General features: G+C 41.6%; 1 protein-coding gene across 2 annotated transcripts in view; it reads right to left on the bottom strand.

Annotated features, from left to right (window-relative positions):
• Positions 1-368: 368 nt before the first annotated feature.
• kiaa1549l.S (KIAA1549-like S homeolog) overlaps positions 369-21,596 on the bottom strand; it is an 84,898-nt gene continuing 63,670 nt past the window's right edge. The window contains exons 16-21 of one of the 2 annotated variants that reach the window (XM_041560903.1): positions 17,832-17,964; positions 8,764-9,108; positions 6,905-7,002; positions 5,610-5,677; positions 3,934-4,082; positions 369-797 (exon numbers count right to left, since the gene is read on the bottom strand). In XM_041560903.1, the coding sequence (XP_041416837.1) occupies positions 516-797; positions 3,934-4,082; positions 5,610-5,677; positions 6,905-7,002; positions 8,764-9,108; positions 17,832-17,964 (1,075 nt within the window). In that variant the 3' untranslated portion in view covers positions 369-515. Of the gene's footprint in view, positions 798-3,933; positions 4,083-5,528; positions 5,678-6,904; positions 7,003-8,763; positions 9,109-17,831; positions 17,965-21,596 lie in introns of both variants that reach the window. The other variant, XM_041560902.1, reaches the window with a different exon arrangement.

Below are 21,596 nucleotides of genomic sequence, written 5' to 3'. Positions count from 1 at the left end.
TTTTGTAAAAGAAAATCAAGGGAATAGAGGGGACATAAAGAGACAGAAATCCTTTTCTCATGACTAAAATCAGAATGAAATCACTTTGCTAGTCCCCAAAGGCAAGCAGAGCCAGCGGCACCCGCAACTCAGAAAAATAACTCTAACAGCCAATCCAGTTGTTCAGGACATTGAAGATTGGAAAGAGACTAGGGGCGGGATTACCTTTTCAATCACAATGCAACCCCCTCATGGAACAGTCACAGACCACACCCCCAACTTCCAATATGGCAGAACTGAGAGGTTGTGTGCGAAGGTCTCATTAACAGGCAAAAATGTATTTCTTTTTTTTTTTAACCCACGGCGCATATGTTGTAAGACAGTGGGTGTTTGAAAAAAAGGTTGATTTTAATGACACTTAATGTCCCCTTTAATTTACATAAATATTTTCTATTATTTAGGATAAACAGAATACAAATACCATAGTGTCCCATCTTCAAGCCCAGCATTTAGGCACTATTACAATGTAGCCCTCCTTACACCTGGAACTCGAACATGTCCGTTTGTTTTTTTGCCAGTTTGGCTACTTCTTCCCGTATGGCTTTAACCAGAGCTGCAGTGGAAAGGTTGGTGATGGAAGTGTCTGGGGTGTCTGTGTCTGCCAGGCTTTGCTGAGAGGCTCCGATAGATGGTCCGACGGTGTGCTCAAGGCTTGTATGTACATTCAATGACTGGTTGAACTGTCTGGGGAGTCGGGATGGAGAGTTCTGTGAATATCTAGATCTTGGGTAAGCTTCAATGTATCCTGGGAGAGGAACCTATGAGGGAAATTAGATATCTTTACAGTGGTGCTTTGGAAAGATATGGTAGATTAAAGCAACTTAAAGGAACAGTAACACCAAAACATTTAAGTGTTTAAAAAGAATGACAATATAATGTAGTGTTGCACTGTAGCTTCAGAAACTCTACAACTGCTGTGTATCCTTGGATGCAGCCGTTCAAAGCTAATAAGGAGTAAAGGCACATGAAAAAAGGCAGATAACAGATAAGATCTGTAGTATACAATGGGATTCTTCAGAACGTATCTGTTATCTACTGTGTATCCTGTGCTCCATGGCTACACAGCAGCTTGTTTATATAAACTATAGTAGTACTTATATGTTATCTACTGTGTATCCTGTGCTTGAATGGCTGCCCCCATGGCTACACAGCAGCTTCTTAATATAAACCATAGTAGTACTTATCTGTTATCTACTGTGTATCCTGTGCTTGAATGGCTGCCCCCATGGCTACACAGCAGCTTGTTTATATAAACTATAGTAGTACTTATCTGTTATCTACTGTGTATCCTGTGCTTGAATGGCTGCCCCCATGGCTACACGGCAGCTTGTTTATATAAACTATAGTAGTACTTATCTGTTAACTACTGTGTATCCTGTGCTTGAATGGCTGCCCCCATGGCTACACAGCAGCTTGTGTATATAAACTATAGTAGTACTTATCTGTTATCTACTGTGTATCCTGTGCTTGAATGGCTGCCCCCATGGCTACACAGCAGCATGTTTATATAAACTATAGTAGTACTTATCTGGTATCTACTGTGTATCCTGTGCTTGAATGGCTGCCCCCACGGCTACACAGCAGCTTGTTTATATATAAACTATAGTAGTACTTATCTGTTATCTACTGTGTATCCTGTGCTTGAATGGCTGCCCCCACGGCTACACAGCAGCTTGTTTTTATATAAACTATAGTAGTACTTATCTGTTATCTACTGTGTATCCTGTGCTTGAATGGCTGCCCCCATGGCTACACAGCAGCTTGTTTATATAAACTATAGTATTACTTATCATTTATCTACTGTGTATCCTGTGCTTGAATGGCTGCCCCCATGGCTACACAGCAGCTTGTTTATATAAACTATAGTAAACTATAGTAGTACTTATCTGTTATCTACTGTGTATCCTGTGCTTGAATGGCTGCCCCCATGGCTACACAGCAGCTTGTTTATATAAACTATAGTAGTACTTATCTGTTATCTACTGTGTATCCTGTGCTTGAATGGCTGCCCCCATGGTTACAGGGCAGTTTGTTTATATAAACTATAGTAGTACTTATCTGTTATCTACTGTGTATCCTGTGCTTGAATGGCTGCCCCCATGGCTACACAGCAGCTTGTTTATATAAACTATAGTATTACTTATCATTTATCTACTGTGTATCCTGTGCTTGAATGGCTGCCCCCATGGCTACACAGCAGCTTGTTTATATAAACTATAGTAGTACTTATCATTTATCTACTGTGTATCCTGTGCTTGAATGGCTGCCCCCATGGCTACACAGCAGCTTGTTTATATAAACTATAGTAGTACTTATCTGTTATCTACTGTGTATCCTGTGCTTGAATGGCTGCCCCCATGGTTACAGGACAGTTTGTTTATATAAACTATAGTAGTACTTATCTGTTATCTACTGTGTATCCTGTGCTTGAATGGCTGCCCCCATGGCTACACAGCAGCTTGTATATATAAACTATAGTAGTACTTATCTGTTATCTACTGTGTATCTTGTGCTTGAATGGCTGCCCCCATGGTTACAGGGCAGTTTGTTTATAGAAACTGTATTAGCGTTTCTGTAGCAAACACCTCAGTTTTACCAGTGCAGGGCACCAGTACATTATAGTGTAATTCCTTTTAAACACTTTCATTTGTTGGTGTTAATGTTTCTTTAATCACTTTACAATGAAGACAATAATTGCCTTTTAATGGGACATTATCACCCTAAAACTTGAATAATGCATTCACTTCTAATTAACAAAAACTGCTATGGATTGTTTACTTGTTCTTTCTTATCTTAAACACACTGCTAAATAAACCCTTTTCGGATCAAAATCCTGCAGTGCTGCAAACAATACGTTTTAGACAAGATCTCTGACACCTGTGGTCTCAACGTTCTGCCATAAAGATGATAAAATCTCTGCCATAAAGCACGCCAGTACTGCTGCTTTGCTGAAGTACAGAAGAGGACTCAAATATAACTCAATATACTCTATTAAATATTAAACACTGTTTCATTTGTGATGACTTTGTCCAGTGAAATACCTTCTTTTTTTGCTTTGCTTTTCTAAACATTAACAGAAATGTTATAAAGGTTTCACTAATTCAGTTTGCATTATCAGACTTGCCTAAGACTCCATGGTGCTATTGGTCTTGTCCCCTTCCATAGCTCCCCTATAATTAACTTTAGAGAAGATGGATTACAAGTGGACCTATCATCCAAGGGGTCCACCAAGAAGAAAATTGACAAACACCATAAAACTATCAAAGGATAATTATTCCCCTGTATTAAACCCAATTATACATATACCATTTACAGTTGCTCTGATGCTTTGATATCCTCATTAAAAGAATGTCTGGAGTTGAGTATCTCCTGGTGGGCTCCAGCTCCAGTGCCAAGCCACTTTTTATTAGCCCTTAATTATTTCTACCAATATGATACTTTACAGTTAGCAATATCTACATCTAATTGTTGTGAGGGTGGGCCCTCGATGTTGGGTTCTCTGGCCTTAGGAGACCCAGTCCAACACTCTATCACAGGGGTCCCCAACCTTTTTTACTCGTAAGCCACATTCAAATGTAAACAGAGTTGGGGAGCAACACAAGCATGAAAAAGTCCCTTGCGGTGCCAAATAAGGGCTGTGATTGGCTGTTTGGTAGCCCCTATGTGGACTGGCAGCCTACAGAAGTCTCTACTTGGCACTATACTTAAAACTCGCCTTCAAGCCTGGAATTCAAAAATAAGCACCTCGTTTGAGGACACTGAGAGCAACATCCACAGGGTAGTAGAGCAACATTTTGCTCACGAGCTACTGGTTGGGGATCACTGCTCAATCACTATCTTTCAGCCAGTATCTATATTTTGTAAAACTATGCTTTCCAAAGAAAGGATTCTTACTGAATCGGCCCATTGTCCCGGTAGCTCATTGTCTCCTGAATAAGACATCCACGCTTGATTTCTGTAGGAAGAGGGAGGCTGTGGAATGTAGTAACCGGAATATCCTGATCTGTTTCCAGGAATAGCAAATACTGCTGGTGCTGAGTTACCTGCCCAATAAAATAAATATATCAACAATAATAAGTGATGGAGACAAAACAGCAATCAGGCAAGCTAACATTAAAAATGAAAGGGTCATGGCTAAGAATAAAACAAATCCCAAATAATTTTTTTGAATATAAAATTAGTAAAACAAATGAAGAAGGAAGGTATTGGACTGTATAAAAAGCAAGTGAATTGGTTTATGGAAACAGGGAGAAAGCAGGTGTTTTAAACGGCTTCATTTCTTCTGTTTACAGAACGGAAGTAAAAGGTGGACAGTCAATAGAGGCATAATAGGCCAAATTTATCTGGAAACCTGTAATCCAGAAAGCTCCGAACTACAGAAAGGCCATCTTCCATACGCTTCATTTTAATGAAATAATTACATTTTTAAAAATTGATTTTCTTTTTCACTGTGATAAAAAAAAAACAATCCTCTTGGGTTTCATTAGTGTTTTAATTATTTTTTTTAAGCAGACTTAAGGTATGAACAGCCAAATGAAGGAATGACCCCTTATTTGGAAACCCCCAGGTCCCGAACATTTGGGATAATGGGTCCCATACCTATATAAGTTACTGGGCAACTTAGCACATACTTTCCAACAAAAATGGAAATGGGAACAAAAATATCTGGTGCGCGCAGTGCGGAAATTTTTTTACCACGGCCATTGTATGGCCACACTCCCTAATTAACATGTCCATTTTACAAAATTTGGCAGGTTATGAAAGTTTTAGGGCCATGTTTCATGTGTTATAACAGTTTTACCAATGAAGGTGAAATTGCCCTATAAGCTGTGAGTCTCAAGAGACTTGCTTTTCTTAAATAGTTACAATTGTATCTTTACTTATCTAAAATTGTTACAAATGTATCTAAGTGCAGATGCTGAGGATTCTGGACTCTCTGCTATAAAGCCTATTTTTGTAATTACGTTTCAGTTTATATAATATGGCATTTTTAGCCATATTCATTTTTAGGGTTTAATTCTCCTTTAAGAACAACTCATAATACGACGCCCTGCGCGGTGCATTGTGCTACACAACATGTGTCAGAGCTAACACAGGGGATATCAAACATGATGGTGCTGTGCCCCTAAAATTTTAAGCGGATAAGGCCAATAAATGAAGCTCAAAATTGTGATTGTGACAATACAATAAAAGCTTTCCCTGCTGCTTAGGAATTTAAACTGATCATCAGTCACAGAGTACAATTTTATTGATATAGTCCAAACTAGAGATCAATCAGCCCTGAACACTGAGCATTTTAAGATGTTTTAAAAGGACAGGGGTGCAAAATCATTCCTTTAAAACTGGACGCCTATAGAAAACATACACGCATTTTATAGGAATATAGGAAGCGGCATAATATGATTCATAGGTATTCTGTAAACCTCCAAAATCCATAATATCCTTTGTTACTGTCAATTTAATACCAAGCCATGGTGATGTGGTCTCACCTGCATAATTTGATACTGACTGATCCGCTTGGGCCACAGTCACCGGCGCCCTTGAAACCGGTGGAAAACCCCCATGCTCACCTGGACCCTGCTCATTGCCACTGGGTTCCGCTGCTCGAGAACTTTTGTTCACCTTATCGGCCGTAGACCTGGAAAGGATAACAGATTCCATCAGCCAAGGGCAAGACATGATAAAATGACTCTCCAAGGTTTTTGGCATCGGGGAAGTAAACTCTCTTGTCTGTCCCAGACTTCTGATTTTGTGGCCAATGTCATATTGCCCATTTTGATCAGATACTAGTCTCTTTGTATGTATTCTTTCATTTTAGGGTACCGGGAGATAATAATCCTACCAAACTCTTAAGTTGGCCATACACAGGGCGATAAAAGCTGCCAACAGCCCAAGTCGGCAGCTTCCCCAACCAATATCTTGCCGGAAATCAGCCAAATTTCAATTGGGCAGGTTTAAAAATCCCATTGGATTGAGGATTGGTTCATTGATGCACAATATCACCCACTCAAGGAGGACATATCTGGCAAGAGCCACTTGTTTGGTGACCTCTCCAACAAGCAGGTCTGCTCATGTATGGTCACCCTTATTCAGATTGTGTGCAAACTGCCAGGGCGAAAAGGTGGCTACAAGATAATGAAAGAACAAATAACGGGTTTGCGGCCAGTTAGGCATTTGGGCTAAATGAAATATCCAGGTCTTGGGCATGCTGGTGTTGCTTGCAAAACCAATATTCAAATGATTCCTGGCACCATCTTTTCATTGAGAGAACTGAGATCAAGAAAAGTTTCTCTGCGGTGGAGTAACAAGCATGAAGAAGACCCCACGGGCATAGAGTAGGGCCCTAGTAAGGCTCATGAAGTCCATACCGCCCCCTACACCCATTCTGCACCCCCCCAACTTTATCATCTGGTGCCAAGGGGAACAAATAGCTCAATCTAATGGCATAAGCTCAAGATCTAACTCCATTCTACTACAAAAGTATCTGCTATAAAGAGGGTGCATAAAACATGAGTAGAATTGTCCAGTAAACCAGATATAAATGTATTTAATCCCTAGACAAAGCCAATGAGCCTAAATAGTTCTCAATTGGACACTAGATGGCAGACTTTGAGAAACGGCAGCAATGTGTCCTGCATCAGAATTCAGGATTTTTTGGTATCACTCCGGTAATAGTGTGGTTCCTACACAAAGCCCCCCGCATCCCTCATTACAAGGACAGATATGTGTTCTATATTCTGCCCACTACTACATGTGGCTGCATTGTTCACCCAGCATGCTTTGCTGCATGAGTGCTTTCATTATTGCGTGAGTGTAGAAACCTCTCTGCTGTCGGGTAAATGAGAAGAATCTAGAAGGAACTTACCTCTGTAAAGAAGTGACTGCAACAGGACCTGTCCTGGGAGGAATGGGAGGTGGAGGTGAACCCATAACCATTTCCGGAAGTTGAGAGAACCGGTAAGTCTGCAGGGTAATAAGAACAGGCCATTCAATAGCATACAGACAGTTAACTCAAAGCTGAAGGAATGAACTGTATTTAATAAAGAGTGTAGAAGACTTTTATATAGATGTCTCAATACAACATCCAGGTGCTAAATTGCTCTAGTGCAGTTGCCCATAGCAACCAATTGTTTGCTTTCATCTTCTAACTGATTGTAGCCTGATGAAACCCGAATTGCTAATTGGTTGCTATGGGCAACTGTGCTCTCTAGTGGGAGCCCATCCCGCTCTTTATATATTCTATATAGTCCTATAGCTGCTCATTGTATGGCTACCACTCACTGTGCCTATGGATAATTATTGTGTATGTGCTACTCACCTTGCCCTCTGCCTGTACAGGGCACATCTTGGAATACACTTGTGTATTCCAAGAAAAGAACAATTAGAAAGCTTTCCTTGGCTTCTTTTTAAGCATGCTCCTACCCATAATGCATGTGTCTTACAGTATTACAAAATAGTTGGCGTGCCTCCTCCTGCTTGGCAATGGGACTTAGAATATTCTTATTTATCACAGTAGGGCAGTGGTTCCCTGGTCTTCCTGGGGTGGGAGAAATGGCAAGGTGGGGGGCTCAGTCTGAATGCCACTTTGGGTGAATATGGGAATAATTGTTAAATATTCTCTTAGATACACCTGAAAGCTCAGCTTGAAGGTCAATTAGGGCGAGATTTGAGGGGCTTAGTTAGTTAGTTAGTTAGTTAGTTAGTTAGTTAGTTAGTGAGTTAGTCAGGGCAGAAGTACAAGAGCAGTAGGGTGCCAAGAGAAATCCCTTTGTGCTTATTTAGGGAGCACTTCTGTCCTAGGTCTATTTGTGTTCTGCACCTTAAGGATAGAGGCACACAATGCTATTTGGGGGAGATTAGTCGCCCAGCAACAAATCGCCTCCTCTTCGGGCGACTAATCTCCCCGCAATGCCTTCAAGCTGGCTAGAATGTAAGTCGTCGGCAGGATGGCACTTGGACTTCGGAAAACGAATTGCTCCGAGTGCCATCCCGCCAGCTATTTAGATTCCAGCCGGCAGGATGGCATTGCGGGGAGATTAGTCGCCCGAAGAAGAGATAATTTGTCGCTGGGTGACTAATCTCCCCCAAATAGCATTGTGTGCCTCTACCCTTACAAAACATCTGGTATGAGGTGCAGAGCCGGCCAGCTCTGTCCTTACCACCTGCCACAGGTCCATAGGGTCCACCCACGCTTCCTAACTTGTTTGCTGAATGACACCCAATCAGGTCCGGACTGAGAATTAAAATAGGCCCTGGCATTTCAGGTACACAGAGGCCCAATCAGCCCATAAAGAGGCCCAAACAGCCCCCACCAGCCCACTAAATACTGACTTTCTATGGCACCTTATAGCAGCCCCTCTGGCATTTGCCAGAACCCACAGATTGCCAGTCCGGGCCTGCACCCAATTTAGGGCATGGGTAGAGGCAGAATGGGTGATGCCCCCTCCAGCTCCTCATGAATACGGTGATAACGTACAAAGGAAGAAATTAATTCATGGGAGTGGCCATAAGTCTTTTGCACATGGCACACTGCTTTTCTTGACCCTTTTATATTGACTTATGTGCTATCTTAGATATTCGTGGAACATAAGGGGCCCTGACAAAATGTTGGATCTCCAACAGGGGGTGCTCAATTCATCATGAAACTCACTACTTGTGATATCGCTAACATTTCAATCGCTGGCACAGCTCTTGTTGTGATTGTAGTGTATCTGGGGTACTCACCGGCCTGGGCAGGCTATACTGATACATTTCAGGTCCGTATGTTGGCACCCACTGCACCCGAGGCCTGGACATGGTGCCAGGAGCACTGGTCACCACTTCAGAATACGGCATGTGCTGTACTGACGCATAAGGATCTTGTTGCCTCTTTGGAGCTCCGTGGCCTGCAGATGCCAAGCTAAAGGCTTCTTCCAACAACATGTGCATCTGCTGCCTGACTTCATCGATGGATGGCTGGGAGCTCAACGTGGACGTTTCTGAATGGCCTTTGGCCTGATGGGACTTGATAAAAGTTCTGGCTTGCTTGACCCTGTCGATATTTGTCTCCTCAATCATTTCAGGTTCCGTCTGCAAGAAGAACATCACACATACTTATCACACAGATTAAGACAACAGGAGATCATCTCTACATTAAGTTAGTCAACTTAATGTAGAGGTTTGTATCACACTTGTAGGTTTGTATCACACTTGGTCTGCAGAACAAGCATTGTGCATGGGAAAACCCATAAAACAACAAACAGTGTTTTGCTCATCACATTTTGTTTGATGCGAGAGTCAGACTGGGCCGCCTAGGGTTCTCCAGAGAATCTGACATCTAGGTCCCACTTTAGCAACTAAGGCTTTTATCAGGATGTACAGAGGGTACTGCATAAGGTTATGGTTAAAATACCAGCCAGGGCTGGGGCCAGTATTGTAAATTTACAGGCAATGTATTTGTTTTAAATTCCTACCTATTTTGTCTCAGTAGAGCACTTCTGATTCCCCCAATCCTGCCTCCTCCACCATCCCTCCTTCTTCAACTTTGCCTCCTGTCAAATATTTGGTCCGTACCGACCATCCATGTCATATCCCTGCTGCAACATAATCCCGCCACCAATTGGGTCCAAACCTCTCCCTGTGATCTCATTTGCCCACCTCTTTCAGATCCCCCCTCTCCTACGTCATCTGCTGGCTAGGCTTGGGCAGAAAGGTGGCCTACAGAAAAAAAATGTCAAGGCCCAATTGTGGGCTGCAAAGGGTCGGGCTTGAATGGGAAGTTGGAAGGTTTGGGGGAATTGCTGTGGCTTTGATCAGGGCCGTGACTAAGAGCACAGTTCCATTAAAGTTTTTTTATTGTTTAGGCCCCATTCTAATTAGTTGGCAGGGCTTGTCTCTCAGGAGGCTCAGACACTAATAACATGGGACCCATGAAAGGGCCCAACTAAATAGACAGTATGGTGACCCTGCTCACAAAATGTAGACAATGCCTAATGAAATTGGCATCATAGACCTATGGAAAGAGCTGATGGAAGTTGTCCTTGGATATGGCCCACCTGGAAATCCTCAGGTACCCAGTCATGTCAGCCGGACACACATGGGGTCAAAATGAACAGAATCTTTCTGCCTTTAACTTATTCAAGCAATTGCCATAGGATTTAGGGGGGGGGGGGTTGCAATTTGCTCCTTGAATTCTTGCTCATGCCAACAAACAGTATTTATTCAAAGAATATAATGGATTTTATCCCAATGCTTTCTTCCCTTTCTTTCTTCTATGGCTGGAATAATCTGCAGTTCTGGGGGCTGATATCCTTTACATGCCGCAGCCACAGAGACATTTTAACGATGCCGTGATAAATGAAACCTTCATCTTCAGGTATAAATTCTGCCGGTCCCTCAGACTCTCAGCTCTGGAGATTAACATGCGGCGCTCTGACCTAGTTCCTCATAAAGGCAGAACCGGCACTGGCGGCAATCTTGTGTGAAATGCATTAGGACCAAAATCTGCTATAAATCTGAGGATGAGAGTCGGCAGTGAGATCATACCACCCCCACCCCCGTTCCACTGCTCTTTTGTATTGTACAGCCCAGTCCATTGTCCCTTTTTTTTATTTGGTCTAAAATGTGTGGCTTTAAGTTAAATCTCCAATATTAATGCAGGTCACATAATAATGAAGTTTTTGCATTTTTTTAAATAAATCACACTACCATCCAATCTCCCTGCAGACAGTACAGGGGTTTCACAAATCGAAGAACAACCCCTTGCTCTACAAATTCTTTCTGTATGGGCTCTAATGGGTACAATTTTGTGCTACTAGACACTCCAGCCCAGGGGTCCCCAACCTTTTTTACTCGTAAGCCACATTTAAATTTAAAAGTTGGAGAGCAACACAAGCATGAAAAAGTCCATGCAATTGCCAAAAAAGGGCTGTGTTTGGCTGTTTGGTAGCCTCTATATGGACTGATAGCCTACAGAAGGCTCTGTTTGGCAGTACATCTGGTTTTATACAACCAAAACTTGCCTTCTAGTCAAGAATTCAAAAATAAGCACCTGCTTTGAGACCACCGGGAGCAACATCCAAGGGGTTGGTGAGCAACATGTTGCTCGTGAGCTACTGGTTGGGGACCACTGCTCCAGCCCTAGCCAGTTTGGCCATAGTAAATGTATCTATGTCTTTTTCAGTAGGTAGCCTATGATTGTGTTGTGAGAACACGAAACGCGTAAGGGTTTAATCCACACTTGTACTTCAATTAGGGATGCACCGAATCCAGGATTCGGTTCGGGATTCGGCCTGTTTCCGCAGGATTCTAATTCGGCCGAACCGAATCTGAATCCCAATTTGCATATGCAAATTAGGGACGGGGAGGGAAATCGCGTGACTTTTTGTCACAAAATAAGGAAGTAAAAAATCTTTTCCCTTTCTCACCCCTAATTGATATATGCAAATTAGGATTCGGATTCAGTTCGGTATTCGGCCGAATCTTTAGAGAAGGATTTGGGGGTTCGGCCGAATCTTTAGAGAAGGATTCGAGGGTTCGACAAAATCCAAAATAGTGGATTCAATGCATCCCTAACTTCAATAAAGAACTGCTTTTACTACTACTGCCTGGAGGATTGCTCTTTTTACTACCTACTAGTGACGGGCGAATTTGTCCTGTTTCACTTCGCTGAAAAATTAGAGAATTTAACGTTGAAAAATTTGGGAAACATGAATTTCGATGCCAGCGTCAATTCGCTGGCGGAAAAATTGACGCCGGAGACAATTTTGACCCCGGCGACAATTTGACGAGTGCCTATTTTGTTCGATTTCATTAAAGTCAATGGGCGTGCATTAAATTGTCGAGAGGGCCAACATTGTCAAAAAATCATTTGCGCCGGCCAAAATTTGCTGCTGAATTTTCGCGGCAGTTTCGTGAATTTATTCACCCGCGGTGAAATGCGGAAATTCGCAGCAAATTCCTGCCTGGCGAATAAATTCACCCATCACTAGTGCCTACCCTACAAACAATAAGGTTATGTCTTTTTTAGCTCTGGAATTACTCTTTCCGCCTGATTATTTGCGATGGAAAATCAGTGTAGAATAAATGGTGGATTGTTATGGCACCATATTTAAAGGGGTTGTTCACCATGAAAATAACTTTTTAGTATGACTAGGACTTTCAATATTCAATCAAAAATCAAGACAATTTGCAGTTAGTCTTCATTTTTAATTTAATTGAACTGTTTGTACAGCATCTCTTCAGTTTGGCATTTCAGCAGTTATCTGGTTGCTAGGGTCTAATTTAGCCTAGCAACCAGGCAGTGGTTTGAACAAGAGATTAGAACAGGAATAAGAGAAAAAATTAAATAGGAACATAGATAATAAAAAGTAACAATAGCCCCGTAGAGCAATAGTGTTGGGGTCAGTGAGAGAGCTTATGACTAAGTGTCAGATGAACATGAAACGCGCGTAGTCTAAATAAAGATTTTTTTACTTTTTAATTGATACCTATGGTCTGATGTGCAAGTGATTTCCAGAGTGCCCTATACCTGATATTGCTTCCGCTGGGGTCAGCGACCCCCATTTGAAAGCTGGAAAGATGTAGAAGAGGAAGACGATTAATGAAAAAATCATAATAAAAATGGTATGGGATCGGTTATCCAGAAACCATTATCTAGAAGGCTCCAAAAACAGAAAGCCAGTCTCCCATAGACTCCATTTTACCAATATACATAGTAACATAGTAACATAGTAAGTAAGGTTGAAAAAAGACACATGTCCATCGAGTTCAACCTTTTTTTTTTTTTTTTTTATTAACTACCTATCTGCCAGTTGATCCAGAGGAAGGCAAAAAAACCCATCTGAAGCCTCTCCAATTTGCCTTAGAGGGGGAAAAATTCCTTCCTGACTCCAAAATGGCAATCAGACTAGTCCCTGGATCAACTTGGACTATGAGCTATTTCCCATAACCCTGTATTCCCTTACTTGCTAAAAAGCCATCCAACCCCTTCTTATACCTATCTAATGTATCAGCCTGTACAACTGATTCAGGGAGAGAATTCCACATCTTCACAGCTCTCACTGTAAAAAACCCCTTCCGAATATTTAGGCGGAACCTCTTTTCTTCTAATCGGAATGGGTGACCTCGTGTCAGCTGGAAAGACCTACTGGTAAATAAAGCATTAGAGAGATTGTTATATGATCCCCTTATATATTTATACATAGTCATCATATCACCCCTTAAGCGCCTCTTCTCCAGCGTGAACACCCCCAATTTGGCCAGTCTTTCCTCATAGCTAAGATTTTCAATACCTTTTACCAGCTTAGTTGCCCTTCTCTGTACCCTCTCTAATACAATAATGTCCTGTTTGAGTGATGGAGACCAAAACTGTACGGCATATTCTAGATGGGGCCTTACAAGTGCTCTATACAGTGGAAGAATGACCCCCTCCTCCCGTGACTCTATGCCCCTTTAATACAGCTCAAGACTTTATTTGCTCTTGATGCTGCTGACTGGCATTGCTTGCTACAGCCAAGTTTATCATCTACAAGGACTCCAAGGTCCTTTTCCATAATGGATTTGCCTAGTGCAGTCCCATTAAGGTTATAAGTGGATATTTTTACATCCCAGGTGCATGACTTTACATTTATCAACATTGAATCTCATGTGCCACTTAGCTGCCCAGATTGCCAGTTTGTCAAGATCCTGTTGCAAGTGCCACATCCTGGATGGAATGAATTGGGCTGGATAATTTTGTGTCATCTGCAAACACTGATACATTACTTACAACACCCTCCCCTAAGTCATTAATGAACAAGTTAAATAAAAGTGGACCCAATACTGAGCCCTGGGGGACCCCACTAAGAACCTTACTCCAAGTAGAGAATGTCCCATTAACAACCACCCTCTGTACCCGATCCTGTAGCCAGTTTCCTATCCATGTGCAAACGACTTCATTAAGCCCAACAGACCTTAGTTTAGAAAGCAGTCGTTTGTGGGGCACAGTATCAAACGCTTTGGCAAAATCCAAATAGATCACATCTACTGCCCCCCCACTATCCAGAATCTTACTTACCACATCATAAAATGCAATCAAATTCGTCTGACATGACCTATCCTTCATAAAGCCATGCTGATTGTTGCTCATAATGCCATTCATTAGGACAAAATTTTGAATGTGATCCCTTAACAAGCCTTCAAATAATTTGCCCACCACAGATGTCAAGCTTACTGGCCTATAATTGCCAGGCTGAGATCGTAATCCCTTTTTAAATATTGGAATAACATCAGCTTTTCTCCAATCCATAGGCACCATACCAGATGACAGTGAATCTGAGAAAATCAGAAATAAGGGCTGGTCTAAAACTGAACTAAGCTCTCTTAGAACCCGGGGGTGTATGCCATCAGGCCCTGGAGCCTTGTTTACATTAATTTGTATTAAAGCTTTTTGAATCATATCCTGAGTCAGCCACTGACTAGATTGAGCTGAACCATTCGTGCAGTTATTAAGTGAGCCTGTGAACCCAGACTCCTCTATTGTATACACTGAAGAAAAGAACTGATTTAACACATTTGCCTTATCTGTATCTGCTACAACCATACTGGTACCATTATTTAATGGAGCAACACTCTCACCCTGCATCTTTTTACTATTAATATATTTAAAAAACTTTTTAGGGTTAGTTTTCACCTCCACCGCAATTAACTCTTCATTTCTTTTCTTAGCCTTCCGGATTGCTGATTTACAACATTTATTACAGTGTTTATATTCATTAAATGCAGCTTCTGTCCCTACAGATTTGTAGTTTTTAAATGCCTTTCTCTTCTTTCCCATTAACATCTTTACCTCTGTATTAAGCCACACAGGATGATTCTTAGAGCTTCTACGTTTAGTCCTTAAGGGAATAAATTGAGAACAGTAATGATTTAATATCATTTTAAAGGACAACCATTTCTGTTCCGTGTTTTTAGCTGAAAACCTAATGCCCCAATCAATGCTCTGTAGGGCAGCCCTCAAGGCACTAAAATTAGCTTTGGCAAAATTCATGGTTTTTGTTGCCCCAGTATATTTTTGTTTTTTGCACCAGACATTAAAGGATATAACATTATGGTCACTATTACCCAGGGGTTCAATGACTTGCACATTTGCTATAAGTTCTGGGTCATTTGAGATCACTAAATCAAGAATAGCATTTTTTCTGGTAGGCTCCTCAACAACCTGTGCTAAAAAATTGTCGTGCAATAAGTTTATAAACTTGTTCCCATTAACTGATCTGGCAGTACTGTTGCTCCAGTCAATATCTGGGCAATTAAAATCCCCCATTATCATTACTTTACCTAAACTAGCAGCCTTTTCTATTTGCATTAGGAGCTTTGTCTCTTCTTCCTCACTTACATTAGGGGGTCTATAGCATACTCCTACAATTAATTTGCTGGATTCTTTACAATTGGTGAAGAACTCCACCCATACGACTTCTGGCCCCTCATTTTCTAACACAACTTCCTCCTTTATATGAGCTTTTAAATCCTGCCTAAAATACAGACATACCCCTCCTCCTTTTCTATTGCCTCTGTCCCTCCGAAACAAAGTATAGCCACTGATATTTACTGCCCAGTCATGCGACTCATTCAGCCATGTTTCGGCCACACCAATCACATCATATTTTCCTTCCATCACCAGCAGCTCCAGCTCTCCCATTTTACCAGTCAGACTTCTTGCATTTGTAAACATACATTTAATACTGGCACCATATTGAACATATGACATGTGGTCCTCCCTATCCTTAATATAATCGAAATTTTTAAAAATGATTTCCTTTTTTCTCCGTAATAATAAAACAGTAGCTTGTACTTGATCCCAAAGATATAATTAATCCTTATTGGAAGCAAAACCAGCCTATTGGGTTTATTTAATGTTTACAGGATTTTCTAGTAGACAAGGTATGAAGATCCAAATTACAGAAAGATCCAAACCCCCAGAGCCCGGGCATTCTGGATAACAGTTCCCATAGCTGTAATTAAAACCAATTGAAACGTTGCTAGACACAGGCCGTTCTATAACATACTAAAAGTTAACTTAAAGGCAAACTAACCCTTTAACTGCATTATTTCATGCCATGACGTTACCCATTTAAGTCAATGAGAACATTTCAGCCGTTAAGATCAGAGTCTGAAGGCAGATGTTACTTTTCCCATTTAAAGTTAACGACTGGTCTTTTCCCGACCAATAATAAAGATCATTTTAATAACGCGAGGCCGTGAGAGGGTGCCAAAGCCAATGCCATTACTCTCAGTTACAATCAAGGTTCTTTATCTTTGTTCCTTACGAGGCGTCAGGGAGTAGACAAGTTGCTGTTAATTTATCTGGTGGAAAAACCACTTGCTTGAAAAATCATTTTGGATTTCCCAGCAATAGTACACAGCCCATCTAGTGGCCATAAGTAGAAATGGTTGCCCAGCTGCTGTTTAGTAGAGCTTTACAATCATCCAACCATTTCCATCACAAAGCAACGGCCTCTGAGCCAACGTTTCATTGTGGCTTATAGATAAGACAAATCAACATGGATCATCTAAAAGAATTATTTTACCCAAGGGTAGAACTTGCCCTAACAACCAAGGAATGAATTGAACAACAGACAGGAAAATGATTGTGCACCCTGGGAATGTCCTGACCCACATCTGACTTTCCCACTCCCACGGTCCAGTGTTTTTCGGTCTAACAGTTGATCTAACTTTATATACCTGCCCTCTCAGGAGGTAAGTAGACAGGGGAAGGGATATGCCTCTAGTGATGTCACTATTAGTGATGTGTGGGCCGGCCCGATACCCACGGGACCCACCGGTTTACGCTCGGGTCTGGCGGGTTCGGTCTGACCTCGCACCTCTAGTTGGTGACAGGTTGCGGGCTCTTCTTCCTGCTCTCCCCACCCGCCACCTTGCATTGCCGGCTTCTGGATTCCTTTTTTTATAGGCTCGCGCCTTAATGCCTCGCCACCAGGCCCGGATTTGGGGAGAGGCCCCCTAGGCCCGGGCCTAGGGCGGCAAGATGTTAGGGGCGGCAAGCAGGCCCCCTAACATCTTCTCTATAACATAGTAAAGCGGAGCGGTCCGTGACCGTCACATTTCCAAACAGAGCAAACGCCACCCCCCCCCATTGACCCGGCGCAGCAGCTTGTGTGGACTCCTGCTGTGCGCCTGCCTCTACTCTACAGAGAGTAGATAGCAAGCGGTGTCGGTGCAGATCTCCACTTCTTCCGGTCTGCGCTCTGTGACGTCGCCACGTTACCATGTAACTGCGCATGCGCACTTCATCGTGACATCACTTGGCGCGCCACACGGGCACGCACGGCGCCAGAGTAATTAGAAATTGAGTCTAGAGGATTGGGAAGGGAGCAAGTTCAGGCAAGAGCTGCTGAGCGAATGCGTGCACAGAAAATACGGGGGGGAGGGGCGGCACAGTAGCTGGGCCTAGGGGGGGCAGGAAGGGTAAATCCGGCCCTGCTCGCCACTTTTTGTGACATCATCAGCGGGGCAGCGCGGGTCTATAAAAGGAACCCGGAGGTCGCGGGTGAAGGGAGGGAGCGCGGGTTATGGTAGTGTGCGGGTCAGGGAAAACCTGACCCGCACATCACTAGTCACCATAGGTGTTGTAGACATAAAAATCGATATAATAAGGGGGAGAAATAGTTTGGCTTGCCACCTGCCCACAACTGTTGCCTTGACTTGTTTGTTGCCCCAAACCTACCCAGCCCGTTTGTGAAACCCACTGTAAACGGTCCTACCAGTGAGCATATTCTATCAAATAAGTAAGTGAGTAGCACAGATAGACTTACATCATAGCCACTGTTGCGGATCCCACGTCGTGGCCTTTCACGAGTCACAAGAAGGTCCATTTCGGTTTCCCCGGGGCTCGGGCTGTTTAGAGACTGTCTGCTTCGGTATGGGCGGTTCTTTATTGACGGTTGCCTAAAAAAAAAAAAAAAACATAGATTTAAGTCTTACACCATCATTTTCAGTGTGTAATGACATATATAACAGTGGCATCAATGGAAACAATGGAAACCCTTTGATCATTCCATTGATCTGGGGAGAGAAGTTCTCTGTTGGAAGGATAGATTGATCCACAGTAACAAGGGGTCACCATGCAAGCAGAGAAAAAGGCGATAACTTCACAAAGCTTCCTCCACCAAACGATAGGCTTTATGAGGCAGATACCTGGAAGTGCAGGGTGCTTTTTGAACACTGCTCATATAAAAATAGCAACATATGAGTTGGAAGTAGGGCAGATCTCCCATAGAGATGATTTTCATACAGACTAGGTTGACGGTCTAAGACCATATACCAGGCACATCCTCCCTTGCTACTGACAGTTGTTTTTAAGTCCATAGATACAGGTTTCTCTGAATGAAGAACCTCCAGTTTTGGTGTCCAATGTGGTTGGTAAAGAGCAACAGGGCTGAATAATATCAATTAACCTACACAGTAAAATGGTTTTGTTGGCCAGTTGTACAGACAATAACATGTCTATTCAACTGTCGTGGAAATAGTGCGTTGTAAGCATGCCACCTTAAAAATAAGTGAATGTAAAATTGATGAGGGGGCTATTCTAAGCACTTTTGCAATTTCCATTCATTATTTATTTTCTTTTTATTCCAAAATATTAAAGGATACATTTCCCCCACCTGTCTGACCACCGAGTAGTCAAGGAAGTTGTCAGGAGAAAGAAAGAGGCTGCTCTGATGTTCTTCTGCTTAGGAAAACAATTAGAAACCTTTCTCACATCTTTCCTAAGCAGAAGAACATCAGAGCAGCCTCTTTCTTTCTCCTGACAACTTCCTTGACTACTTGGTGGTCAGACTGGTGGGAAATGACCAGCAGGTGGCACTGTTGTAACAAAATTCATTCTTATTAACAGTACATGTATCCCTTAATATCTTGGAATAAGTAAAGGATAAGTAAACCTTTTAAATAAGTGCATGTAAAATTGACGAGGGGGCTATGCTAAGCACTTTTGCAATTTACATTCATTATTTTTTCTTTTTAAATTCCAAGATATTATGGGATACATGTGCTGTTAATATGAATGAAATGTGTTAAAACAGCACCACCTGCTGGTCATTTCCCACCAGTCTGACCACCAAGTAGTCAAGGAAGTTGTCAGGAGAAAGAAAGAGGCTGCTCTGATGTTCTTCTGCTTAGGAAAGATGTGAGAAAGGTTTCTAATTGTTTTCCTAAGCAGAAGAAAATCAGAGCAGCCTCTTTCTTTCTCCTGACAACTTCCTTGACTACTTGGTGGTCAGACTGGTGGGAAAATGACCAGCAGGTGGCGCTGTTGTAACACAATTCATTCATATTAACAGCACATGTATCCTTTAATATTTTGGAATAAAAAGAAAATAAATAAGGAATGTAAATTGCAAAAGTGCTTAGAATAGCCCCCGTGTCAATTTCACATTCACATTTTTAAGATTTACTTATCTTTTAACCTGTGCCATATAGTCTTTTTTCAATATCCGCCATGGCTACACAGCAGCTTGTTTATATGAACTATAGTAGTGTTTCTGAAGCAAACAGATCAGTTTTACCAGTGCAGGGCAATATTACATGATATTTTAATTTCTTTATAACACTTTGATTTTTTTTGGTGTTATTTTTCCTTTAATTATACCCTTGTGGGTTTATATAGGCAGTTGTCTGGATTCTTAATACAGTGTAGGCGGCAATACATCATTTTGCAGGACACTGCCCTTTCCTACCCTTCTATGAGAAACCAGTCAGGCAAGGGTGCCTCTGTATCACTAACTCCTGCAATGTATATCACTGTATATACAGGCAGTGCTGTTATATGAACCATTGTTCTCTGTCAACGTGAGTATCTTAATTCATATTGGCAGGTTAATTAGCTATTCAATTTCACAGCGGCAGATATGTACCTTCCTGTGCCGCCGCCCGCACTTTGTCAAGTAACCGCAAGCAAGTGTCAGGAAATGAATATCTCAATTATACATTAAAGGGGTTGTTCACCTTTAAATGAACTGTTAGTATGACGTAGAAAGTGATATTCTGAGACAATTTGCAATTGGTTTTCATTTGTTATTATTTGTGGTTTTTGAGTTATTTCGCTTTTTATTCAGCAGCTCTCCAGTTCTGGTTGCTAGGGTTCAAATTAACCTAGCAACCGTACACTGCTTTGAATAAGAAACTGAAATATGAACAGGAGAGGCCTGAATAGAAAGATGAGCAATAAAAAGTAGCAATAACAATAAATGTGTAGCCCTTACAGAACATTTGCTTTTTAGATTGGGGTCAGTGACCCCCATTTGAAAGATGGAAAATGGCGGCAAATATTTTAAAAACTATAGAAAACAAATAATGAAGATCAATTGAAAAGTTGCTTAAAATTAGCCATTCTATAACATATTACAAGTTAACAGAAAGAGTTAAAGAGATCAGAGAAAAAACGTAAGAATGAAGGTACCAGTTTCCTGTAATGATTGTTACATGCAGGCAGGTCCTAGAGGTGATGCCACAAGGTGGTACAGGTATGGGATCTGTTATCCAGAATGCTCGGGACCTGGGGTTTTCTGGATAATGGATCTTTCCATAATTTGTACCTTCATACCTTAAGTCTACTAGAATATCATCAACATTCAACAAACCCAATAGGCTGGTTTTGCTTCCAATAAGGATTAATTATATCTTCGTTGGGATCAAGTATAAGCTACTGTTTTTTTTATTTCATAGAAAAAGGAAGTAATTTTTAAAAATTTGTATTATTTAGATAAAATGTAGTCTATGGGAGCCTTTCTGTAATTCGGAGCTTTCTGGATAACGGATCTTTCCATAATTTGGTTCTTCGTAACTTGTCTACTAGAAAATCATATAAACATGAAATAAACCCAATAGGCTGGTTTTGCCTCCAATAAGGATTAATTATATCTTAGTTGGGATCAAGTACAAGCTACTGTTTTAAAAATTTAATTATTTGAATAACATGGAGTGTATGGGAGGTGACTTTTATGTAATTTGGAGCTTTCTGGATAACGGGTTTCTGGATGTATAAAGTAGGGATGCACCGAATCCAGGATTCGGCTCGGGATTCGGCCAGGATTTGGCCTTTTTCAGCAGGATTCAGATTCGGTCGAATCCTTCTGCACGGACGAACCGAATCCTAATTTGCATATGCAAATTAGGGGCAGGGAGGGAAATCACGTGACTTTTTGGTCACAAAACAAGGAAGTAAAACATTTTTTCCCCTTCCAACCATTAATTTGCATATGCAAATTAGGATTCGGATTTGGTTCGGTATTTGGCCGAATCTTTGCTGAAGGATTCGGGGGTTCGGCCGAATCCAAAATAATGGATTCGTTGCATCTCTAGTATAAAATATACCTTTAGTCCTATAGATATTAGAATATATAGGCATATTCTAAGCAACATTTCTATTGGTCCTCATTTTCAAGAGACAAATATCTGTATTTTCCTAAGGAGGTTCCTTTATGTTTAGTCTCTGTACTAACGAGCCAGAGCCCAGCCCTCGTCCAGTTGGAGCACAGGACTGATATTTACAGCGGATGAGCAGAGGCATCGATGGCAAC

Source organism: Xenopus laevis, chromosome 4S (assembly GCF_017654675.1).
Source record: "Xenopus laevis strain J_2021 chromosome 4S, Xenopus_laevis_v10.1, whole genome shotgun sequence".
Taxonomy (NCBI): Eukaryota; Metazoa; Chordata; class Amphibia; order Anura; family Pipidae; genus Xenopus; species Xenopus laevis.
Note: the sequence above shows the minus strand (reverse complement) of the source record. Positions and strands in the feature narration are given on the sequence as shown.